Source organism: Sturnira hondurensis, unplaced genomic scaffold (genome assembly GCF_014824575.4).
Source record: "Sturnira hondurensis isolate 20B ecotype Veracruz unplaced genomic scaffold, ASM1482457v3 Scaffold0022766, whole genome shotgun sequence".
Lineage (NCBI taxonomy): Eukaryota > Metazoa > Chordata > Mammalia > Chiroptera > Phyllostomidae > Sturnira > Sturnira hondurensis.
Window position 1 is genome coordinate 1319355 of NW_028095397.1, and position 26483 is coordinate 1345837.

Here is a 26483-nt window from a genome sequence, read left to right on the forward strand (position 1 = left end):
CTGTACACTCGCACTTCTTCCGGCGCCACACGGGAGGTCTGCACAGAGCCCCGGGCCACTGCAGGAGGCACGCACTCCCGCCTGGTGCCCCCCCACCCCCGAGTCAGCTGGTGCGAAGAGTGAAGGCAGGTTCCACCGCAGGACTGTCCTCAACACTGCACATCAGCTTCTCGCAATCAGCCGATGGCTGAATCACGGTAGGAAAGGAATTTGCCTAAGTTATTATCTGTGTTTTTCCCTTAGAAAGCCTGGAAAATGTAGAAAAAAATGATGGGGGAATGTATTCATTTCTTGTTTATACTTCATTCTCCCCCGCCTGTCTGCCCCGCACCACCAGGTAAGCTTAGGGAAACAGGAAAAAACACTCGTGGGGGAATTTAAAGGCGCCCACAACCCAGAACCACTGCGGTCCACCGCCTCCTGCTTTAATGCCAAGTTTTATCTCAGAACACGCGGCTCTCTGGCCGAGTGACTGTGAGGACACAGGAAAGCCCAGGGACAGAGCTGCGTCACCGCCCCACACCCTCCCAACAAACACACACAAAATCGCGTGCGAGAGAGCGCGGTGGGGTGGCCGACTTGTGTTTACCTCGCAGACAAACAAAACCCCAGGCGCCTCTGTGGCGGGGGCTGTTTCCAAGACCCGGACCCCTAGGCACATCCCTACTCTGCCCATGGTGGAAGGCGGCAGGCTCCAGATGACAGGACACTGAACGTCACTTCCCAACCAAGAAGTGTGCTATAGGTTGGGCACTGTACCTCCCGTGGACTCAGGGGCACTGACGCCAGTCGTGTGCTTTCATGTGCTCAGGCAGTTGACTGTAAGGGCCTCTTTTTCGGTCTCACTCCAAACTCATCTCAGCCTTCTGCATTTTATAGATGCTTATAAAGGACCTTAAGTTTATATTTGCAAGCACAGTTTACACAAGTGGACAGCTTACAGAGATTAGAGTTTTTTTAAGTAGATAAATATCCCAAAAGAAAAGTAATTGTCATTTTCCAGGCCTGCAGTGTTAAGCACTGCACCAACCATCCTGAACACAGAACAAAGGTGAGGACCCACAAAGGCGCAGCACCCCTCGGAGCCCAGCTCCCGTCACCCACCCTCGAGGCAGCAATGCGCAGCTGGTTCCGGCCATGTGAGCTCTGCCCAGACGTGGAGAAGCAGAGGAAGAACGGGGGACTCATGGGACTTGTGGCGGGACTCGCACCGGGCCACCCCCAGGGGCAGCTCTGCATGGGTCTCTGCATGTTCTGTGGTGGGAGCTGCGCTCTGCCTGCCCCGACACCTGCACCCAAACCGGAACTCCTGCCCGGCGCTGGCTGCCAGCACACCAGGCCCTGGGACATCAGGTCACGCTGCCATCTCCAAGGAAACCGCAAAAAGGGACCTGGTGACAGTGTGGGGGGCCTCGGGTTGCGATCGCGCATAAAAACGCACAATGGCCCCCAGAAACCCTGGGTCATCGTGAGGGTTGCGGGCCCCGTCTTTGCGGGTGTTCACAGGGGTGCAGGCGGGTTGGTGGACTGGACTACCCCGCTGGTCACCTCGCGGCCAGCACACAGTGTTACAGGGGACCTCACCAGAGGGAGCAGCTGACTTTATAGAACTCAGGGACACTGGTACCAAGACCACGTTTCACCCAGTGACGGGAATGTCCTCTGTGGCGGGGGCCATGTTTTGTGTTTGGTTCCAGGATGATCTTCTGCCACAAGTGCAGCGTGATTTTCCGTGACCAAAACCAGGGTTTCATACACGGCATGTGACATTTCTGTGAGCAAACTAGATGAAATGGAAAACACTGAACGTGAGGTCAGGCGGGACTCGGGCTGTCACCCACACCGCCGCAAAGACTGTCAAATTAGGGCTGCAGGACTCGACGACTCAGGGGTCCATGGTTGTGCTCCCTCAGGAAGGGGTCTCACCAGGGCGCCTCGGCCGCCTGGAGCCCTGCTGCAAACACAGGGACGGCTCACACGGACGCGATGCACATTTTCTCACCTGGGGAGAAGCTGCACCCCACGGCGGCCGCCATCCCCGGAGGGCACGGCCCGCCCCGCCAGGCGTCCTTCTCGCAGAGCAGCAGGTTCCCCTCGTCCCCTCGGCAGCGCACGTTGCCCCAGTGAACGGGAATGGGGCCCAGGCCGGGGAACGGGCTGTGTTTTGCTACTCCTCTTCTCCTGGAAACACAACGGTCGAAGTTAGGTGTAGCAAAGGCAGGCGCATTTTTATCAGGTCATCTGGACTTTCAAAAACGGAAGAGACCCACAAAGGTGGACATGATCAGAGGGGAAGCGCAGTGGATGACCCAAGTTTCGGGGAAAGCCCAGCTCGGCGAGGCCCCGAGGCAAGCTGCTCGGGCAGTCTGGAGCCGCCAACTGCACGCACAGGCCTGCACTGCCTACAGCTGATTTTGGCAGACAGTCGGCAAACACAGCGTACGTGCAGAGGGAACCGGGGCGGCGTGGGGGAGGAGTGTGTCCCGAGAGCTGAGACCGGGTTGCAGCGGGGACTCAGCCGCAGGTCACTCTCAGCTGGGTCTGCCCAGACAGGAAGCGGTCTGGGTGTGGTAAGAGGCTTTTACTGCAGACCTTCGGCCTAGCGTTTTCAAAACGATTGTCATTCCTGCACCGAAGCAAGACAATAGCAAGGGAGGCCATGCATTCACAGTCTTAAGACCTCTATGTACAGGACATGCAAGCCTTTGAAACCAGTGGTAACTAACAACAGGCAGACTAGCCCTGCTTTTACCACATTTAATCGACAGACTTTTATATGTACAAACTGACGTCAGGTTTTAAAAAGATTAAATGGCCGTCTGATGAACACGGCAACTGTACAACTGTCCCCACGCAACCGCTTCCATCAGCCGAACAGCGCTGAAACCCAGTCCCGAGGCTGCTCACCTGGCCCCACGGTCCTGCTCAAGGGGTGGGCACTCAGAGGTGCCTGTGGCAGGCTGGGCTGTCCACAGCCATGCGCAGAGCTCTCCTCCTCTGCAGGCCACGGCCTTGAGGACATGCGTCCCTCCCAGACCCCCCATCACTAGGAAGAAAAGCAGGGGCAGATGTGCCTGGGAGGGACTCCCCACACCCACCCACAAAGCAGCTCCATCCTCAGGCTGCCCTCAGGTCAGCATTCTTTGTAACCCACAGGCTCACTGATAAAATCCGTTATTAACATTCCTACATCCCACAGTTTCTGGGCTGCAGGCCCCGCCTTCTCCTCCTCCAGACCTACACCAACCTCACTTCACACACTGTTACCTAATGAAGGGCGGGAACCCTGGCGGCTGCCCCCCAGGTCCACCTCCACGGAGCACTCACTCTTCCCCCTCCACGTGGGAGGGCAGCAGGAAGCCGGCCAGTCCCTGCTGACTTCACTGCAGTTGACTCAACTGCCCTTCTGTGTCCCTGTGCCAGATACCCCTGCAGTTTACAGATATTTCTCGGGTCATTAATACGAGATATCTGTAAACTGCAAACCGTCCAGTCTTTAACACCTGCACTGCTCATAATGAGATATTTTCCTTGCTTTCTAAGGTCTCTGGTGACAAAGACCAAGGAGAACGTATGGCATGTACTTAGAAAAAACTGCGGCACAGGGACAGAACAACAGAACAACAACAAAACCAAAACCTCCACTTGCAAACTGGAGCCTGTGCTCCTGCGCCAGCCCTTGGTCATTGCAGTGGGTGCCCAGGGCGGCAGACAGCCCCCCTCCCACCCCCCAGCTCAAGATCTGGCAGCAGCTGCAAGTAGCAAGTTCAAGCAAATGACAGTGACCTAGGGCCACGTGGCTCGGAGGAGGAATCAGGATTAGAATCAGGTTCTGAGCTTCCTGGGACCAATTATCTGCTCAGAGAGGAACACCCAGATATGCTTTCCTGGACTGTGTCTCCAGGCAGTGACAGGCTGAGGGCTCAGCCCCAAGCCCCAGGCCCTCCCTGGTAAGGGGAGGAGGGAAGGGAGGATGAGGAAGGGAGACAAGGGGCCCACCCCCTTCTCAGAAGCCTGCAGAAGGGTCTGGGCCAGGCAGGCAGGACTCACCCGGGCTGCAGCTGGTGACAGACGACAGTGGCGGCAGCGTCATCCCAGTGACGGCTGCATATGGCGCCCCAGGCTCCCCCAGCCCACACCTCCACCAGGCCTTCCGACCCATCTGGACCACCGCGCAGTCGGACCAACCCTGGAGGGAAAAGAATCCCGGGACCTTTAATGACAGGTAACGGGGACATGCAGACTGGCCTGTGAACACACCTCTCCAGAAAGGCAGCTTCCGCTGATCGCGCACAGGCTTCTTCCCATACATGAGCGCTGAGCAGGGTCTGGGTCACTGACACCCTGGCGGCACTGGCTGAATGCCGTCAGTTCATCCAGGTGAGACAAGTGCCACTGTAGTGTCAACAGGTGGAATGTGGAAGCGGGAGCCTGAGGTCCCCTTGGCACCCCGAGCCTCAGGTCCCACCCCACCGGGCGCTCCCATCACCCACACGCACCTGTCGCCTCCGCGGGGGCTCACCTAAGGACACAGAAGAAACTCAGGGCGCTGTCTGTGACTTTGCTGCCATGGGCTGGGTGCTACCATCTCCCATCAGATCCCCTCCTCCACAGGAAGAGAAAAGCGCTTTCCCCTGTGTCCTCAAGCGACATCACCCACAGATGAGGTCTATGGTCCCCAACCCACCACCTGGGTGGTGCTGGCAGGGTGTCCCCGCCACCCGGCCCCCATCTCGGCTCTCTCTCTGGACCACGCGGAGTGGCCCAGCGCTGAGCTGCCTGGAAGTCTCTCAATGCCACATGGATGGAACCTCTGCTGTTCTAAATGGCCCTGTTTTTAAAACGCGTGCCCAGTAATAACGTGAGATCTGAAATCCCAGATGAAGGCTTCAGGTCCGCAGGGGCAGGCCCCACACCCCTGCAGACCAAAGCAGAGGCAGCGGGAAGTCGGGCTGCCGAGCTGCGTCAGGGACGGGCCCCGAGTTCCTGCGACGCACTGGTGCGACACATTTCAAAAGGGCCAAAAACCAGTCACCTGCGCCGGTCTGCAGTGTGACGACCACCTGAAGCTGCAGCCCACCAGGCCCAGTGTTGTTCAGAATTCTATCCGACTTCTCCACCAGAAATGCAGAGTTTACCGTCATTCCATTTCACTACTCCTTTGGTTCCACGCAGATACAGCTCCAGTTTTACACAGCAAAGTTCCTGTTTCAGAAAGCTGCTATAACCCAGGAACCCCCAAATCCCAGAGGGTTTGCACTGAGGGTCCCAGTCAGCACCCAGTGCCCCGGAGGAGGGCGGGGCGAGAGTCCCCATCACAGCCGCATGGGTTTTCAGTCTTCACGGCTGCTGTGACAGGTCAGACTCTGTCCCTGCAGGAGGAGCTGGAGTGCGGAGGACCCCCAGGACCTGCGGACGTGACCTCACTTGGAAACAGGGTCTCTGCAGAGATGACCGAGTTAAGATGAGGCCATTGGACCAGGCTCTAATCCACACACACAAACATGCACGTATATATATACCAGATAATCACTCATCAAAGGCAACAGTAACCAGATATCTTATTCCTTTAAAAAAATGCTCACACTCATAGATAATACCATAACTCAAAGTATTTTATGTATCTTTTTCAAAGTTAAATGTACTGCGGTGACGCGGGTTAACAAGGCCACACAGGTGTCAAGTGCATATCTCTACGACACGGGACCTGAACACCGCAGAGGTCACACCTCCCTCCCTCACTGTGCATCTGGCCCCCCTTACCCTTCACTGCTCCCGTCCCTCCCCCTCTCTGGTCACCACCCTAATGTCTGTCTGTGAGTTTCCGTTTTATATCCCACGTGTGAGTTCTTAGCTTTTTCTGACTTATTTCACTTAGCATGCCATTCTCAAATCTGTCTACGTCACAGATGGTAGTGCTTCATCATGTCTCACGGCTGAGCAGTAAGTATTCCGTCGTATTCATGCACGACGTCTTCCTCGTCCCGTCCTCTGTCAAAGGGCACTGTGTGGTCTCCGTGTCTTGGCCACCGTGAGTAACGCTGCAGTGACCACAGGGGTACAAGTATCTCTCTGAGTAAATGTTTCCGCGTGTTTCGGGTAGACGCCCAGGAGAGGGGTTGCCAGGTCACATGGTAACTGTAGTCTTACTTTTTCCAGGAGCCTCCAGCTTGCAGTCCCACCAGCACGGGATGAGGGTTCCTCCCCCACGGCCGCTCCCACGCGTGTTATTACCATCGTGCTGATGGCGGCCATTCTGGCAGGGGGGGTGGTGTGTCATGTAGATTTGACCTACATCTCCCTCAGAGGCAGTGAAGCTGACCACCTTGTCCTGTGTCTGTTGGGCGTCTGTGCGTCTACCTGGGAGAGGTGTCTGTCCAGGTTCCCCGCCCATTTCGTGTAGGTTTGCTTGGTGTTGAGCTGTGTGCGTTCTTCTGTGTGCGTTTTGGATATTAACCCCTTGTTGAAGCTGCTGTTTGCAGATAGCATCTCCCATTTGGTTGGTTGCCTTTTTGTTTCTTTTGCTGTGCAGATGCTTTTAGTTTGATACAGTCCCATTCATTTATTTTGGCCTTTCCTTCCCTTGTCTTTGGGGTCAAGTTCACAAAATCTTCTCTAAGACCAGGGCCCATGGGTTTGGTACCTATGATTTCTTCTACGTAATTTATTGTTTCAGACCTCATGTTTTGGCCTTTGATCCATTTTGAGTTATTTCATAACTCAAAATGGGGACACACTGTAATCTAGTTTCATTCTTTTGCACGTGGCTTTCCAACTTTCCCCGCACTGTTTACTGAAGAGGCTTTCTTCTCCCAGCCCTGTTGTGGTCCCTGTGTCAAACACCGTTTGCCGTACACTGTGAGTGTGGGCGTGTTCCTGGGAAGCAACGTCTTTTACAGTGTATCCGCCTGCAAAGTTAGACTGAACTCAGTGTTTAAAATGTAGCCAGCAACTGTATCAAATCTGGTATGCTAAGAAATGTTTTTCAGCATCTGCCAAACAGAATCTAGATGCAGCCTGTTTTAGACAGGGACAGCTTCCGGCCGGAGTGCCCCTCCTGCTCGACACCAGGGGGACTGGAAGGAGCACCGCCTGTAGACACAGGTCCCCTCCCTCTCTGTCTCCCTGCATCGGGAGATTTGAGGGGCGGGTAGGTGTGCACGCACAGACCCGCACGACATGACGGGAGGTCGGAGCTATGATCCCTGCTTCCTGGTGAAATCCGTTATTCAGGACAGTGTCACTTATTGCACCGGTTCCACCTCTTGGTCACCAGTCACCTGCAGCTGGTTCCACTTGCGGCTGTGACAGAGAGAATCTCTGAACACGGAGTTAAGCCACTGCCCCTTGGCCGTGACCTGGGGGAGGGAGGCGACTCCCTCCCCGGTCATCTGTGCTGCCCAATCGCCCTCCCTGTGGGAGCGGGAGGAGCCAGGCTGTTCGCACCCACACAGGCCACGAAACAGCAGTGGTGCCGATTTCCACACCCCACACAAGGCGCCACATGCCTTATCCTCCCCTAGCAGGACCGTCCCAGAATGCGGGCCACCTTGAGTCCACAGGGTCACCCCCACCACACGTCACTTAGGCGGGTTCTGCCACCACCCATGGCTTTCCCTGACAGTGACCAAGGGTCTCCAGCACCTACACCACCTTGACTGTGCCTTCCTGGGACCCTCTGGGAACTCACCCTGGGAACTTGCTCTCCGGGCTAAGCCGGGGGGGCCTCTCCTGCAATGACCCTTTACCATGGACTGGCCAGGGCCGGCTTTGCCCTTCTCCTTCTCAGACGCCCAGCCGCTGGAGGGGCCCTGCGCTGCCCGGCTCACCTGAGATGCCTGTCGCCAACTCCCCCACCTCCCCCACCAACTTCCTCATCTCTCCTGATGCAACTAGACACGCGGCTCTGCCCCCCCACCCGGCTCCCCCCCCCCACCCAGCCCCCTTCCTCGGAGGGTCTCACGACTGTGAGTTTCCTCTCCTTTTGTCCTCGCTGTGTTTGTGCAGGAAAAAGAGAAGGAAGAAAGCCCTGGGTATCTTCAGACCAGAAGAGACTAGAAATCACACGCACCAGACCAAACACGATGCTCCTCCGCCTTCCTCCCAGCCTGGACCTCGGGCTACAGAAGGGCCTTCGGACCCCGGGGGCATCCTGCTCGCCTGTGCGACCGCAGGACTCAGGACTCGAGCAGAACAGGCTGGGAGGTGAGCGTGCGCACTTCCCTGGGTGGTGCTGTGAGAGTCACACAAGGAAACGCACGCGCACATGCTCCTTAGCCCGGCTGTTCTCATCTGGCCGGCAGTCTCGGTGCGAGCTCAGAGCTGAAGCCCCTTGAGTGCACCCGTCGGTAAGGGTTCTTCTCCGGAGAAGGGTGCCGACGCTGCTCCACTCCTCGCAGAGCCAGAAGCAGCCCCCGGTGCTCTCTAAAGCCCCACTCCACATTCCGTCACCACGCCAAGACAGCTCTGCTCACGCACCTCAGTGAGTGGAGGACCAGAGAGCCCTGCGGGGCGCCACATGCCAGGCGTGGTGACGTGGTGAAGGGATGAGCTACGCCCCAAAGTGGAGAATCAGTGACAGAATGGTTACCCGGAGCCTGCGGGAGCACTGAAATGGTCCCATAGCCAGTGGTGGTGTTGCTGGTTTGGGGGTTTCACTCGGGAGGCCGGGGCACTAGGTCCCATCCACTGGTTCCTTTCCTCTCTCCACTGTTCAGTCCCTTGCCTACAGGAAGTGCACGTGGCTGTCCTGCAGGTTTGGGGCTCTGTCTAGGGGTCCAGCTGTGAGCACTGAGGCCTCTCGGGGGCTGCGCTGCCATGAGGGTTGAGTTTCTGCTCAACACCAGGGGGTGAGAGGCATCGCAGGGCCAGATACTCCCTCACTCGGAGTGTAAGGTCAGAATCAGTACACGAGTGGATCGAAAAACCACAGTACATGTGCACAATGGAATTCTGTGTGGAAGGAAGGAAGGAAGGAAGGAAGGAGAGAGAGAGAGAGAGAGAGAGAAAGAGCGAGCTCCTACCCTTTGTGACAGCAGGGATGGACCCGGAGAACATTACGTAAGTGAAGTAAGCCAGGCAGTGAGGGACAAACACCATATGATCTCACCTTTAACTGGAAGCTAATCAGCAACACAAACGAGCCAAAAACATAAACATAACCAAAGACGCTGACATTGAGGACAATCTGACAGTTACCAGAGGGCAGGTGGGAGGAGATAATGGAGGGAAGGGGAGAAGTGTTTCCAGGAACAACTATAAAGGTCACGTGGACAAAACCAAGGAGTGGAAGCAAGGGAGGGAGGAGGGTTTGTTTGGGGGAGTGGTGGGGGGTCGGTGGGACAACTGGAACTGAACAACAAAGAAACAATTTAACAAGAATCAGAGAGCAACAAACCAAGACCGTGTTTCAACTCTAAATGTCACTTTTCTTGTCTCTGCACGCGGAACACAAACAGGAAAACCGTCAGTGTTCGCTGAACACGGATGGACGACGGGCTTTCACTGAGAACAGCCTCTCTCGGCAAACACCGAGGCCGCTGGGGCTCTCTGCCTGAGCCCACACCAGTGCCTCGGGCGCATTGTCATTCAGACCACGGCCCGGCAGAGCGATGACTTCATCCTGTGGGATGAGGGCAGCCGCCTCACCCGCCTCCAGCTCCCCTTGAACTCAAGCCCTGAGGCAGCAGGAGGACACGCAGCCCGTCAGCAGGGGGAGAGCGGCTGTCTGTCCCAATCCCCCTGGGGACACCCCACCCCGCAGCTGCCATGGGGAGCTGCCCATCATTTTTTAGGAAAATTTACACTTTGAAGGGCATAAGGCTTTCTTCTGCAGCTACTGAAAGAAGAAAGCCTTCATATTAAACAAAATCCCAAATCACATGGAAGCACTGCTGTAAGGCCGATTATTCACCTCCATTAAGTCTGTTCACAACGCCCGTGTCACCGAAGAACCAGAGTGCCCACCGGCTCCCTCTCCGCTCGCCTGCAAGTCCCGCCTTCCCACCAAGCACGGCCCAGCCCAGCAGCTGGCCCCAGAGCCCATGGGCCACATCAGGCTGCTTCCTCCCCAGGGTCCTTCCTATCTCTACCCCTTCCCACTCTTTTCTTCTTGTCTGGGCCATGACACTGACCACTCTCTGCCCCGGGACGTGAGCATCATTTCGACAAGTTTTCTTTTGGCCCAGAAATTGTGACACGCTTTTTCAAACAGAGGTCAATGAAGGAAGTAAAGCAAGTGTCACCTGCTTCCCCAAACCAGGTGGGGGGGGGGGGTTGTCGCATAACATCTAATGTCTCCCTTTCCAGAACCTGTAAACTCTGCCTCCGCCCCACCCCCCTTCGCCTCTTTTGTGTAAACACCATAAGGCCTTGAAGGCCAGCTCATCTAGATAGAGAACACACGCCCCACGGCACATGTGGGCGAGCACACACATACACACACGGTGGCCAGGCAGAGAGGAGCCCACACCCAGGCACTCAGAGCAGAGCTCAGCGCAGCACCCCCCCGCCCAGCCCTGACGACCACCCCACAGCGCACCTTGTGAGTTCAACGCCAGGCGTTTTCGGGGTAACTCAGTGCTGCCACCACCCCTCCAGGGCACCGACCCCTCAACCCAGCGCCCTTCCCCGCCCAGCCAGCTCCTCCCCCGCCCCAGTCCTGCCACCGGAGGCCGCTCACCGTGTCCGCAGTCACAGTAGCCCCAGTCCGCCCGGCCCTGGGAGTTGCGGTAGAAGCACCAGGGCTGGGCCGTGCCTTCAGGGCTCCGGCAGAAGTTGTGGCGCTGCCCTCGCAGGGGAGCCCAGCCCTCCGGGGGTGACCGCTCCAGCAGGGGTGGCACGTCCACCCAGCGTAGACACGGGGCGCCAAAGTCCGTCACGTTGACCCAGGGCCCGCCAGCAGGGCAGTCCCCAGGGTGCGGCCGGGATGCGCGCCCCACGTGAAGCGGGAGCCGGTGCTGCGCACCAGGCGCCGGCCGGGGCCGCAGGGCGTGTGCCAACAGGGATGCAGGCGTCCTCGGAGGCCGCTGCAGGGTGGGAAGGTAGTAGGGAAAGTGGGGAGCCGCAGGGGGCGGATGGCGATGGCGGTAGTGGAGGGGGTAACTGAGGACCGGATCGGAGCTGACCACTTCAGGGAGTGCCCCTAAAATCAGAGCCACCACCAAGCGGACAGGCGTCATGGTGCCAGACCAGCGCGGTTTGGTCCATGCCCCCGGCTCCTCGGGTCCTGAAGAAGGGGAGGAGGGATGGGGCGGGGCTCAGCGTCCCCTGAGCCCCGGCCCGAGCCCCCACCCCACCCCCCCACCCCCGCGCTGATCGCCTCCCCTCCCCACACGCCTCCCAGCCGCTGCTCAGGGCACTGGGGTCTGGAGCTCCACTGAGCGCTGGCTGGACCGCACCCCAGGTAGCCCGCCGCCGGCCGCACAAGCCGGAACGCCGCCGACCCCTGGCTGCGGCAGGGACTCTGCTCAGCCCTTGGGCTCCTGCTGTCCGCCGGCCCGGCCGCCCGCCCAAACCCGTCCCTGGCACCATGCGGGGGACCGTCCGACTGCCCGGAGCCGGCAGGCAGCTCGGCCACAGCCCACGCCCGGCACCCGCCCCACGGCCTCTCTCCCCCGCCCCTGCACCGGCTTCCTGGCTTTGGCATTGCCCAGGACAGCGTGGACGGCCGACAGACCTGGGGGACAGTGCTCGGGGCCCGCGAGGCGTGTTGAAGCCGATCCACTGACTGAGCTCCTGTGGGGCAGGGCGCCCCGCTCGACACGGCCCCCCGCACTGCCCACGGCCGGACGAGGCCCCACACTCCGCAGTGGACGCTCAGGTCCCACGCTGCCTGGAGAGGGAACGGCCGGAGCCTGCCTACCTCCTTTTGCCCCCTTTCCTCCCGGCACCCGGACAGCTCCGGTCGTGAGGTTTTACTGGGTCTTCGGGAGGCCCCTTAATGCCGCGTTTCCTCTCTAACCAAAGACACCTCCGCGCCCCAACACCTGCCCGGCTGTGCGGGGCAGAGGCCTGCGGCCAAGCGCGCCGCTGCCTCCCCAAAGCAGGCCGTTGGTAGCTGCTCTGCGGCTCGCCCTTAGCCCCCGGAGCCCCCGCGACAGCCCACCCACCCCCCAGAAAAGCCGCCTTAGGGTATCAACAATCACGGGCGCTGGTGTCTGAGGGCGCCTTTGGCGGGCCCGGCGCGGCCGTGGGAAGGTGACCGCTCACCGTGGGCGCGGGGCGGGCCGGGCGGGGAGTGCGAGGCGTCCTGCCCGCTGTCCGCTGAGTCCGAGCGGCACTGGCTGTTCGCGGTTGACCCAGGTCTCCAGCGAATGAATGGATCCCCTGGTCAAGTTCTTAGTTTAACTTTTGCAAACAATCTTATGAGGGTTTTGTAGTCCTTTTAACAATATAGGCGATTTCACCTCAATTCTCGGGGAAGAAAGAAGCGTGTGTGTTCAAGTTTCACTCCAGGCGCCTGCCGTTTGGGTTTTTCACAAACACGTGCCTGGCTCCAAAGCGCGGCCTGCAGTGCACTCCGGGAGCAGAGTGGAGCGAAAGCCCTGTGTGTGGAGCCGGGCCTGGCCTGTTGTAGCCTCTCCCTGGCCAGGGCCGGGCCCTTGATGTCCTAGGTGACTGCTCTCCAGGTCACCATCCCCACCCAGGGCCTCTCCCTCACTTGCCTGCCCAGGGCAGGCTCCCCGCCCGCCCCCCCAGCCCCCAGTCTCACTGACAGAGCCCTGCCTCCCTTCCCCGGGGAGACTGCCTCCCTTCCCAGCAGACCCGTTCTGCACACGGTGTGGGTGAAGAGGCAGCGTGGAGGAGGGGACCACTGGAGCCCTGGGGCGGGCTGGCAAACCCATCCCCCCCCACCCGCAGCTAACCTGGAGGAGTTGCGGGTCTGCCGAGACCCCGCCCTCCATGAGGACCAGGAAGCCCACACAGACAGAGTGGGGCGTGCACAATGTCACACGTCTGTGTCCCGTCCACCAGGCCCTGAAACACACCTTCCTTAGAAAACGGAACAGCAGCTTCAGAACTGGACCAGGAACTGAGGGTTTTGTCTGTCTTACACGCAGAGCCAGGCAGTTAAACAGACCCACCGGGAACTACTCCTCCAGTCCCTGCCCCCCACTGCCCCGTGCTGCTGCCCACAGGTGAGGTGGACAGAGTCCCGCATGAGGGTGAGCTGGTGGGGGCAGGCCAGGGCAAATCCTCTCCTTTAACCTCCACAACCTCCAGGAGGCTCTGCCTGCGCACAGCTCTCCCTCAGACCCTCTCCGCCTAAGAAAAGGGAGGGGGAGGCAACTCAAATCTCCCTCGAACTTGGAGCTGCACCTCCCCCCACCCCATTCTCCCCGCCTCCTCATTCCTGGGCAGTGACAAGGAGGCAAGGGGAGGCCAGGAGAGAAACCAATGACGTCCTGCAGGGCTCCTGCTCCAGCAGAGGCACCCAGGAGGCCCCAGGATGGGGCAGGCACCTCTGTGACAGGATCCCATGCTGACCTGGGGCAGTGGGGTGGGGTGGGGGCAGGGTGGGGGGTCTGCCTGCCCCAGAGCAGCCTGCAGGTGAGGGACTGTAAGGCAGCCTAGCAGCGTTCCCCGGGGAGCTGCGCTCTGGAAGAAACCCCCAGTTTGGCGGGGGTATCGAGGGCCAGCACACTTCACACACATGTGGGCTGAGTAGTGCACTTCCATTTGGAAACATAACCAGGAACCAGTGTGCGGATTGTTTTACAGAGTTCCAAAATCCAATCTATAAAGGAACTGCTGGGGAGTTCCATTTACAACCTGGGTGCTGCCTGTGAATACCTGTGAGCTTTGAACTGCCTGGCCCGACCGCAACGTTCCAAGTGCGACCCCAATAGAACAGCATGGTGGCCTGTCTGGGGACTGTGGGGGACGTGAGGTTAGAAGATGTGGTCAGGACTTTATGGGGGAGGGCTGGGGGAATATGGTAAAAGCATATGTAATATTTAGTTAAAAGCTCAATAAAACAAAAGACCCCGAACGTGAGTAGTGAATTGCTAAATGCATGGTACAGGGACTCTCAGAGGCAGAGGTCCCCTGTCAGCAGGAGGTCTCTGGCCATGGAAGTCAAGTTTGCAGCCTGGCCTTGAAGGCCACTTGCTTCTTCGGCAGCCTCGGCCAGGAAGATGTCTGAGGCCCGTGACAGCAGCAGCGACCTGCAGAGAGCCACAGAGCGCAGCCACACACGGGGCGGAGGCCAAGAGCAAACCCGGACCCTGCCTGAGTCACTGTACCCCTGACGTCCCTGAAAGTCACCTGGGCTGTGCTTTCCTCCGAGTTAAGTGGAATGTTATAAAACGGAATGTTTTTTAGGTATTGACATGTTTTTAAAAATTTAGCTAACCTTGGTATAATCCCTATATAAAATTAATTCTACAGATTCTTGTGCAGAGTCACCCAGATTATACACACGAGCAGATGAGAAATAGCGATGTGGACACAGACACGGAACACACACACACACACACACACACACATGCACAAAGTCACCTCAGCCCGGGAATCAAACTGGCACTTGGCCTGGCCCAGCTCTCACTCACGGTGGGATCCGTGGCAAGTGGCCCCACCTCCTGAGGCCAAAGCTCGACACCAGGGACAGGGGCGCAGGAAGCCTGCTTGCAGGAGAGGTAGCTGAGAAAGCACGTACATGCTGCTGGCACAGCGCTCAGACAGTGGTGCCCATCCCTGAGCTCTCGGCCCCGAGCCTGTGGTGCGGGCACCGTGGGCACCTGTGTTTCCCACACACTGAGCACCGTGGGCACTCACTGTCACAGGAACAGCCACTGCCCACGTAGCACAGGGCTGCCGGGGGCAATGGGGTCTTCATCTTCCTACCACGGCATGCGCCACTTCCCAGGGTGAGCACACTCAGTCGTGTTCTCTGTCTGGTTGCAGGAAAACAATACACTTTTATCAATGCCTTCAAGTGTCCCAGCTCCCAGGAAAAGACCTAGAGTGTCCCAGCTGCCTGATGAGACCTCACGTGTCAACCGTCCGCAGGTCCCGTTGGAACAGGGACAAAGCATGCACAGAGTGGGCAGAGGGATGGCGGGGCTTCCGCATCCCTGCACCGAGTCCCCACGGAGCAGCACCTGGATGATGAGGTGCCTCCTGAAACTGCCTTCTGTGCAAGCTGGTCCACGTTACAACACTGCCAAAGACAAAGACGGGTGAGGCAAAACCAAAACGGCCACTGCGATGAGGTCACACACCTTTTCCCTTAAATTGTGTTCACTGTCCGTGAAACAAACATCTCCCTGAATTTTGCAATGTGACAGTTTCTTGTCCGAGAAATTAAGAGACATGTTGCTACCATTCTCCTGGGTACCCTAACCCAAACAAAAAGCCCCAAACCACCAAAAGGTTTATTTGTATTTATACATACCACTACTATAACAACCAGAAACAAACTTTCTGGTAGGGCTGAAACCAGCAAGAACGTCTCTTTCTCCCCCATTTTCATAAAACAGTTCCATTGGGAAGGACATATGGCCTCGTTTTGGGACTGAGAGACACACACAGTTTTGACACAGAGACTCGTCAGCAGTATTTATAGCCAAGTTGTGTAGTAAAACAAACCCAGGGCATTGAAAATATGACGGAACTCTGGCCTTTATTTTCAGAAGGCTTAGAAACCTCTGCCCAATGTGAAAAGGCCTGTACGTGGCTGAGTGCCTCGTGCTGACCAGGGGCCATCAGAAGGATGGAGCACCGCCAGGTGGTCAGCAAGGAAAACGGTGCTTGGCACACACGGCCAGTCGCGTTGGAGCGCACAGTTACATTTACGCAAAGGCAGCTTTCTGGAAGGTGCTGGGTTTCCTCTCGGAACTTAAAATAAAACGTATTAACTAGTAAGGTTTGGTCCCATGAAAGAATGCCTGTTAATGGAACGCACATGTCTTCTGGAATGCTTGTCTCTGGAAACATTGTAGGTAAATTGTTTCAAAGAATCAACAAGGCTTTGAAGGGCACCAACCTTTGGAACATAACAGCCCAACAGGACGTAGAGTGGTCACAGAAGGAAGCAGAGCTCTTGAAGAGCTGACGTTTAAACGCTGACAGCACAAAACCCTGAGTGACCACACCAGTGTCAAGAGGATAATTCTTTAACGCCGGGGTTTCAGTTTTGAATGTGATACAGTGTTGGAAAGCTACACACTGATTCCCTTCCGATCCGCCCACCTGTCGAACCCTCGGCAGATTCCGAGCTCATTCAGCCACATACAATGCAGAGCAGGAGAGTCGAAGCAACTGACTTGACGACTTTGGTTAAGCAACAAGAGCTGGGGTTAACGGAGCACTACGTTCAAGTTCTCGCACTAATCACACTTTCAACCACTCGTTTGATACATGTTAATCCTTCCCGAGTTCTATAATTCAGGAGTTTCAGTCCCATTGAAAAAAGAACACCAAAGTTTATGGCGTTTCACCAGCATGCCACATCCGGTTTGGCGGTGGGTACAGCAGTGCAGACGCTCGGGGCACTGTGCCGCATGGATCCTAGGAGACCGCATCGCCCGCGAAGCTCTACTGAGTGGGAGGCAAGAACCCGGCTCTCGTGAGCTGCGGCCACACCCTGGGGAAAGCAGGTTGCAGGGACCTGAGCTCTCGGGGTCTGGTGACTCAGTTTATCAGATGGGTCTTCGAGCGTGTGCCCGCTCAGATACAGAGCTGACCTGCTGAGATGCGGGTGACCCCACAGTGATACAGCTAAGGAGAGGCCACTGCTGGCCCCTGAGCTACATGCCTGACCTAGCTCAGACTTTGTCACATGGGCAAGCACTGACGGGGAACGGGCTGTTGCCAGCCCAGGCTCCGGGTGCAAGAGAGTCTGCGTTCACGGCCCTCCAGGCAGCCCAGTGCTCTGCCGACCACCCGGGTGGGTGACATGGCCCCTCCAAGCCCCTCCAACCGCCACGAGGTGTGCGTGGGAGGGTTTCTGTGAAGGCCTCATGTGGGGCCTGGCTGGCGTGCTCACTCAGTTTGTCTATACAGGAGGAGGTAATGTTCTCCACGTGGTACAGCGACAGCTGGGTGAGAGGACAAGCTATTGTCTGGCAGACGGCCCACGGACCGTCTGCCAACAGGCCTGAGGCCAAACCACGCTCGACCACCTCACAGCCCAGAGCACTGCCAGGCCCTGAATTGTCTTCCAGTCCCCTCGGAGGGACACCAGCACGACCGTGACGTGCAGAGCAGTGATCACTACACAGACCCAGCAGATGGCACGGCCCCTGGTCCACCTGTCCCCTTGTGTCGGCCCCACACTGGCTCAGCGCCCACAGAGGCGATGGCCCTGCCCCCCTGCGCGTGGGTTCAGAAGCCTCAGTTTCACAAGCCGGACGAGGGGAGCCGGATGAGGGGAGCCGGTTGGGAAAGCTTGTCACACACCCTCTCACCCATGCGTACCTGGGGTCCCGGGGTCCAGTAAATAACGTGTGATTAATCACAATCTCAGCTTCTTGTGAAAGTGAACTTTGTCTTTTAAATGGCTAAGCAAAGGAATTTAGGCCAAATTAACGTGTTCTTGAGCCTCTGAAATAGAAATTAAATATTATATAAGGACTAAATGATGTACTGATACTCCTGGGTTCCCACACAGAGGTTGTAACTATTTTTTACTTTATTTAAAGATATAAACCACTTAGTCCAATGAATTTTGTCTGTTATGTCACTTGTGATTCTATTTTTTCAGTGACGGCATCGGAGGTGCCACCTCCACGTCCCTCTGACTCTCAAACGCTGTGACGACTGCGACCCTGCAGTGCGGGCCGGCCACCGAGGCCCCCACCCTCTGTCAGGGAGGTGCTCCATGGCTTTTCAAACCCTCTTTTGAAATCTGTCACTTGTATGAGGGACGTGCCAGCTCAGGAAGGTCCCCTGAGGATGGAATAAAGGGAAAGGGGGAGCAGGACGTGCTTCTCGCCTTCCTCGGGGGAGCGGGAGGGAGAGACAGAAACCAGCGGCCCCAGGGAGACCCCCACCTTCCCCGGACCTTTCCTCCTCTCCACAGCGATCTGGACCTCGGGGAAGGGAGAGCTGGCCTTCTGCGCCTGCTCTGCTCTCAGGCTCTCGTTGCTGATGCCGATCACGGTGGAGAAACAGACACGTCCCCACCCGCCGTCAGTGTTGGATGCATCACCGAGCTGGGCTCTCCAGGGCTGTCCAGCCTTTGGGCGCCCCTGGGCCGCACTGGAAGCAGAGTTGTCTTGGGCCACACAGTGAATGCACAAACACTAACAAAAACTGATGAGAAAACAAAGGTTTTAAGTAAATTTACGATTCAGTGTTGGGTCGCAGTCGCAGGCCCCCTGGGCACCCCAGCAGGCGGAGCAAACTGTGAGCATGGGAACAGGACCGTATCCTCCCCGTGGAAAAGCAGGGAGGAGGGGCACGTGAGAGTTCCCAAGAACATTATTTATGGCAACATAACATCACACAAGCTTAACATGGGATTGAAAACATCAGCTTTCTGAGTGGAACAAAGTCACTGAGACTGAAGGGGTAGAACCTGGGCGCCATGATGGACGGGTCTCACCTTGCTGTCCTGGAGCCTGAGAAGAAGACACGGGCACGGAGACCACGTGACGGAGCAGCCCTCGGCTGCTGTGGCCCAGGCAGAGCGCCTTGGGTCCGCACAGAACCAGCTCTGCTGAGTGGCTGCAGGCTTCCTCACGCAGCTGAGAGTGGGCCTGTGGTGAGGAGACTCGGGTCCCTGCCTGCGGAGGGCTGGTGTGACAGTGGGGGCATGGGCGTTTTGGGGAGCCCCTGGGGTGTGGAGCGGAGAACAAGTGCTGGGCCAGGAAGACCAGAGCCACTGCTGGGCAGGAGGCAGCGAGCCTGAACACAAAGGCAGCAGATGCCACCGGAGCCCCCCACGGGACCACCCAGCGAACAGACGAGAACGGCCGTTTCCTATGACAGCGCTGACTAGGAGCACCAGGGAAGTCTAGGGGGGAGTCCCATGTGCACCACTGTGACCACTGGCACTCCTCCTGGCCGTGACAGATGAACTTAGTAGGCGTTATCTCATTTATCCCCGAGGCGGCTCTCCAAGTCGCCTCTGCACAACGTGCTGGGGTGGGGGAGGCCAGTGTGCAGGCTGCCCATGGGCACTGAGGCTCCTTCTCACTTCAGACGTCACGGGGCTTTCCAACTCCCCAGTGACGTCTAAACCAAAGCAAAAGTGTGAGCACACTGAGGCTCAGGAAAACCTACATGAGGCCGGTGGGTGTGGGTGTGAGTGTTTGCCGGGTCTGGCCGCTGTGACTGCTGATGAAACACAGCTGAGCCCGTGGGCCTGCCGGAGAAGGAGACGTGTGGGGGGAGGCGTGCCAAGCATGACAATCCTCTGCCGGAGACAGAGACGTGTGGGAGGAGGCATGCCAAGCATGATAATCCACTGTTGTTCTCACAAAATGCAGCCTTCTGTCCTCCAGACGGCAGGGTCGGCCGTGACCTGCACGTTCTTTTACAATGCAGCACCGGGTCCATTTAAAGTCCCCAAATGTGCTACTCGGCCCAGAAATAGAGTGACAGTTGTCAGGGTCAGACTTGGCCCTCCTGCAGCTCTGGTCCACAGAGAGCGCGCTGGTGCCCATGGGCTGCAGCGCCTCTGAACCCAGCGCTACTGCACCCTCGGCCTGCGGGGTCTTTGGGAAAGGCCTTCTGGAAAGGCTGTTTCCATCCCCACGGCTGCTTCCGGCGAGGGGTTCTCCTGCCGAGCATGTTTACAGCTGCAGCCGCCCCCGCTCTGGGTCTTGCTTGCATTCCACTCCAGAGCGCTCCGCCTTCCTGCCATCATCGTTGACTTCTCCCCTCACTGGACTGCGCCCTGGGGTGCAGGGCCCTCTGGCCCCTTTGCATGCCCAGGGCCTTGACCACGTCTAGTCACAAGTGGGCACTTAAATGTCCACTTTCAAAGCACATGCCTGGAATGGAGCTTCTCAGGCTCAGCACTGCTGACATTTTGGGCAGGACAATTCTTAGTCACCGGGGTGGTGTGCTCCACGGCACACTGCAGGGCACATAACAGCACCCCGACATCACCACCCTGGGTGCCAGCAGTCCGATCCACCTACCCAGAGTATCTCCAGACACTGCCAGATGCCCCCACGGCAAGAGCACCCCGACTGAACACCGATGACAGAGAGGAATGCACACACACACACACACACAGAAACGCAATGCTTTTAACTTACTGGTTTACAGTGCACACCACGTAACCTTCTGAGAAGTATGTCGTCGGGCAGCTTTACCGCTGCACGACCACTGCAGAGCGCTCGTCCACCTGGACGGCCTGGCCTGCTACCTCCCAGCTCTGTGGTTCGCCACCATCAGACTTGTGGTCTGTCGCCGACCAAAACACCGACCAAAACACAGTGCTGCGTTTCCAAAACTGGCTCTGAACAGGCAGCAAACGCACAGCCTCAGAGCACAGACCGAAAGAACAGAGGGTACGCGGTAAAAGGCGAGTCTCTGCCCCTCTCCCTTCCACCAAGCAGTTGCTCAGTGCAGGAAAGGTACTGCCACACGCCACCGCCACCAGCTAATGGAAACTGGTAGGACTTTCCTGTCGGACAAGACAGCACATCAGAGATCCCCTCTGCAGTGTCTGCAGTCCCATAAACAAAGCAGCGGAGCAACCCCATTCCTGAGGGCACTCTACGGTCATGCAAGCAGCCCTGGACAGCAGCCGAAGTGGCAGGAAGGAAAGCTTTTCCCCTGACAGGGTCACAGCCCACAGCTGCCTTAGTGGGCAGGGCAGTCAGCGGGGTCTCCCGGCCAGGCCTGCCCGCCTGCGAGCTCGGAGGACACGGCCTGTGCGTGGTTACCCTGGGAACCACAGCCGGCCACACGGGCCCACGTCTGTACTTTAAACACACACAGACCACGTTTGTTTTGTGGGTGTGGGTCTCGGGAGACGCGACAGTCCCCAACGCCTGAGATCTACTTCCTCTAACACAGGATGGTCCTTGCGCTGGAGCCCACAGTTCAGGTGAGAAGGTAACACTGTCCACTGAAGTCACTCTCTGTATCTGGATTCACGCTTCGTGAGTTTAAATGCAATTACCAATTTAGACAGAATTTACTTCATAGCTGCCATAGTGTCCTAAAACATTGTCTTCTCCTTAAGGTGTTCCGTATTTTAATTTACGACTTGAGTTATTTTAAAAGTGGGACTCCTGAATGTAAAGTGTTACATATTCTAGGAATGCAATCAACCACACCAACTATGAGGATTCCTGACAATTTGGGTGCTTTGTTGCGCAGCAAGTCAGCAGACACCAAGCTACTCCTTGCTGTATTGTTTATTCTACAGGAAAGTGGCAGCAACCCAAGTAGTTTACGAAGTTAAACACATTGTAACACATTTTCTCGGAGGAATACTCTATGGCCCTGAAGCTGTTCCTGGGAAGTTCGTGCTGACCACCGTGTGGAGTCAGGGGATCGTGTGGTACTTCTATTTCTAACTTTGGGGGGAACTGCCAGGCTGTCCCCCACGGCAGCTGCACCTTTTAACCACCAGCTGCGTACCAGGGCTCCGACTTCCCAACATCCCGACATCCTCATCAACACGATTTGTGCATTTGTTTTTCTGACAGCCGCTGTCCTCACGGGTGTGAAGGGGTATCTCACTGTGGTTCTGGTTTGCACTTCCTGGTAGTTAATGATGTCGAGCATCTTCCCGTGTACCTGCCGGCCATGGGCATGTCTTTTAAAAAAAATGTCTATTCAGATCCTCTGCCCAGTTTTTAACTGAACTGTTTGTTTTTTGCTTTGGGATTGTAAGAGTTCTTCATATATTTTAGGCATTGGTCCTTTATCAGATACATAATTTGCCAATATTTTCTCCTACTCAGTAGGTTGCCTTTCATTTTGTTGACGATTTCCTATTTTTTTTCTGCAGCGCCTGTTACTTTCATGCAGTCTTAATTATTCTTGCTCTTATTGCTTTAGCTTCTTGTGTCAGACTCAGAAAAACCCTCGCTATGTCAAGAAGTTTAGGGCTGATGTTTTCTGCTGGCAGTTTTATGACCTCAGGCCCTGCGTTCAAGTCTTCAGTCCACTGTGAGTTAATTTTTGTGCGTGGTGTAAGATAGTGGCCCAGTTTCATTCTTTTGCATGTGGCTGTCCAGTGTCCCCAACACCATCCATTGAGGACACTGTCCTTCCCCCACCATGTGTTCTTGGCTCTTTCATAATAACTTGATGGGCCACAGGTGCATGGTTTATTTCTGGGCTCTCCATTCTGTTCCTTTACTGGATGTATCTGTTTTTCTGTTATTGCCATACTGTTTTAATTATTATAGCTTTGTAATATAGTTTGAAACCAGGGCATGTGATGCCTCCAGCTTTGTTCTTCTTTCCCAATATTGCTTTGGCTATTTGGGAATTTTTGTGGTCCCACACAAATTTTAGAATTGTTTGTTCTATTTCTTTGAAAAAATGCCATTAGAATTTGACAGGGATTACATTGAATCTATAGATTCCTTTGGGTGGTTCAGACATTTTATCAATCCTGCGTCTCTCAATACATGGACACAGAATATCTTTACATTTATTTGTGTCTTCTTCAATTGCTTTTGTTAATGTTTGTATGTTGTAATATACAGGTCTTTCACCTCCTTGGTTAGATCTGTTCCTAGGTGTTTTATTCTTTTTGATGTAACTGTAAATGGAATTGTTTTCTCTACTTCTTTTTCTGATAGTTCCTCTTTAGTATATAAAACTCACCAGATACTTGAGTATTGACTTTGTATTCTCCAACTTTCTGAATTCCTGTACTTGTTCTAACAGCTCTGATGGAGTCTGTAGGGTTTCCTGTACATAACAATACCATTTGTAAACAGTTTTATTTCTTCCTTTCTATTTCAAATGCCTTTTATTTCTTTTTCTTGCCTAACTGCTCTGGCTGGAACTTCCAGCAGTACGCGGGATTAAAGTGGTGAGAGTGGGCACCCCTGTCCTGTTCCTGGCCCCAGAGGAAAGGCTCTCAGCTCCAGACCTGAGTGTGACATGGGCTGTGGCCTTGTCACATGTGGCCTTTACTATGCGGAGATACACTCCCTCTCTACCCACATTGTTGAACGGAATTTTTTTCATTATCGATGAATGTTGAATTTTATAAAAAATTGTCTACATTTGTTGATTGATCACATGATTTTATTCTTCGTTTTGTTATTCATCACACTGTCTGACTTGTGGATGTGAACCATTCTCCCATCCCTGGAACACTCCCCACTCCATCCTGTGTGATCCTTCTCATGCACTGTTGGCTTGGCCACTAGTCTTTTGCTGAGGATTTCTGCATCTGCATCACCAGGGCTACAAGCCTGTGACTTTCTTTTCTTGTGCCGTCCCTGCCTGGTTTGATGTGAGGGCGACGCTGGCTCATAAAATGAGTCTGGATCCCTCCTACTCTATTCTCTGGAAGATTTGAAAGGACTGACACTAATTCCTCAAATGTCTGGCAAAACGTCACCCTGGACTTCTGTTTGTTGGGAGGCTTTTCAGGACCCATTCAATCTCCTTACTGGTAACCAGCCTGCTCAGATTTTCTATTTCATCGTAATTCAGTCCTGCAGGTTGTAAGTTCCTAGGAATTTGCCCATTTCTTCTGAGTTGTCAAATTTGTTGGTGTATAATTGTTCATAGCAGTCTCTTATAATCCTCTGTATTTCTGTGGTATCAGTTACACCCCTTTCACTCCTCATTCTATTTGAGTCCTCTTTTTTTTGAACTAAGCAGATTGGAACTAAGAAAGGAACAACAGGCGGAGGGGACTAACGCCAGGAGAAGCACACTGACGGGCGATTCTGGAATTCCTGCGGTGTCTGTGGGTCGGGGCACCCCCTCTAGAGCTGTGTTCTAGCTCCTGTCTGCCCCGACCCTATTTTACAAACGTGCCAGTAATTCTGCGACTCATCTGCTATCTTTCCAATAAAATCTCCTATTTGCCCAATTTTTTCCAGCGTTTGTTGTATTCAGCAACACTTACATCCACACTTCTCCATATTTTGGAATATTAGACTAAATAGTTTCCTGTATTAAACACAGACTTGACATAGCACTGAGATTTTTTTAGTAAAATTTCTAGATGCTTTTTCTGGCCTTTAAGATAAATGCCTTTCTATGTGATTCCGGAAGACAAAATAAACGGTGAAAATTCTTCCTATTCCTTCCATGAAATGAACATCCTGATTCCTGCAGGGAGTGACAAAAGTGATCACTGTTCTTACGAGGTAGATGCTTCCCAACAAGGACAGGGCGTCGCTTTTTCACTCACATGCCTGTCTGTGGGGACGAGCAGCCGTTGCCGTCGGGGCCGCGGTCAGTGCCTGTGACCAGGTCCTTCAGCAGAGATAACCTGCCAACCGCCGACTCAAGACGGGAGCCTTGCACCTGCGCCAGCCCCGGGGCCGCCTGGGGCACAGTGGGGCTGCGCAGGGAGGGGACAGGGTCTGGGAAGGGGAGGCTGGAGAGGAGGAGAGACGGGAGAGCGTCTGTAGGACGGGAATGGCGGGCCAGCGGTTACTACCTGGTTCACCTCTCACAGACAATTCTTTCTCCATTGTTCCCCACCTAACTCGCAGTTCCTCGAATGAATTAAAAAGGTTGCTCCTGCTACTGTTACTTGATTTCCACACTCTGCTTTGGAGGTCCAGTTACCAACAATAAATTCAGCTGTGAATTTCCATAAGCTCTTGTTTACAATCTGTTCTGATTCCACTTCCTCATTTAGCTTTGTCTGGGAGCTTCTGTGAAACACTGTGACAAGTGCATTCCTACGCCCAAGAGTCGTCCAAAAGTACAGATGAGGCCTGACCTGGCCGTCTGATTAGTTCTCCGTAGCTTTGCCCCTCCCGAAATAAGACCGAGCAGTTTATCTTTGAATTGTTGAGATGCCTTACTTTCAGAACATTCGAATTACATATTATTCACTGTCCAGGGGTACTTTTTGTGGTGTGGGAGTTTTAACTTACTTATTTAGAACATACCAAACAAAGTCTGTAACTAAATGAAAACCGTATTTGCTCCTTCCCATGAAGACCGGACAACCACATTCTAAAATCATTAGCACCGCTACTTGTCTTACAGAGTCGTGTCTCTTTCATATTTTTAAGGCAAAAGTCTTCAATTTACTTGGAAAGAAAAATGCATGTTATTTTCTCTGTAGGCTTTGAGATTCATGTCTCTTTTCTATATAGATTTAGTTAAAAGATACGATACATTTGATTTTTAAGGAATAATAAAAATATGACACTTGCAAGTTTTTTAACTTGGGCTTCTTTACAAAGTTTTCCAATATTTTGTAATATATTACTTCTATTGTATCCAGTCTGAAAAACAAAAAATCTTTACTGTTTATTAACTCAGCATTCACTCATTCATTTCAATAAGACATCCATCGCGCAAGGCAGTGAATAATGGAGAGAGTGAAAGCACCCTCCTGCTTTTTCCATGTGTACAGCCTAGTAAAGGATAGTACACGATAAACAGAAGAGCAGAAAACGGTATTACAAGCCAGATGGCAATCAGTGTCATGAAAAAATGAAGCAGGACAGGGGACACAGGGGCAGAACAGGGGCGATGACGGTACTTTATGCAGCTCACTACAGACCTGAGCTGTGGGCTCCCTCGCCTCCTGTCGGAGACAACCCAGTTTGGGAGTCGTACGCGTCCCTGCAGGGGCCAGGGCCCTCGGCGAAGCCACCCACCCGGTGTCCCTCGTGAGCCCACATGTCTCTTAGTTAATAAGACGGCTGTTGGGCTTTGGCCTGATGATGAATCATACATCTTAGCACCGTGTTCGTTAGTGGTCTACACGTTATGATGCTCGAGGGCAACTCGGTTTCGGCCGCTCTTCAAGATGCCAGAACCCCCCACTGATGTGCATCTGGTGCTGTTCAAAGTTCATGTGTAAACGTGTATTGGGTCTTTGAACACACGTTCCACAGAAACGATAGTGAGTACAAGGACAGATATTCAAGTTCGCTATTTAGGTGGCAATGCAATTTATCAAAATAGTAGAAAATAATATTGTCTCCTATTACAGAATAGAGTAGAAAATCTACACTAAAGAACTAGACCTCCTTCTTTTTACTTGAAGGATGTCGCTATAGAAAATTGAATTCACTGAGAGGAAAACAAGGAGAGAAAATGGAGACCATACCAAGCTGGCTAGTGGCATTTTCAAGGTCTTAGAAGTTGCTGGAATTGATTGTTACATATAATCGTTTTTAAAACTTACAATTTTCCTTTATTTTTAAGAAGCTGTGTCATTTAGCACCACTCATATTCAAGTCATAACTAGACCTGATTTTTCCCCCCTCAAACCTAAGATGGGGCAGAGAGAGGGTAAGACTTTTCCTAGGTTTGGAAATAATCAAAGCAGCAGGGATAAAGCTTATTTACAAGAACATTGCATTACAGCTTTACTTGAAACAACACAGTTGGAAATAAACTCG

General features: G+C 54.6%; 1 protein-coding gene across 1 annotated transcript in view; it reads right to left on the minus strand.

Annotated features, from left to right (window-relative positions):
- Positions 1–11222, minus strand: part of PRSS12 (serine protease 12) — a 39779-nt gene extending 28557 nt beyond the window's left edge. Inside the window, exons 1-4 of the mRNA XM_037036300.1 lie at positions 10682–11222; positions 4051–4189; positions 2003–2181; positions 1336–1341 (exon numbers count right to left, since the gene is read on the minus strand). Of these exons, the coding sequence (XP_036892195.1) occupies positions 1336–1341; positions 2003–2181; positions 4051–4189; positions 10682–11180 (823 nt within the window). The 5' untranslated portion in view covers positions 11181–11222. The remainder of the gene's footprint in view (positions 1–1335; positions 1342–2002; positions 2182–4050; positions 4190–10681) is intronic.
- Between the last annotated feature and the right edge of the window lie 15261 nt (positions 11223–26483).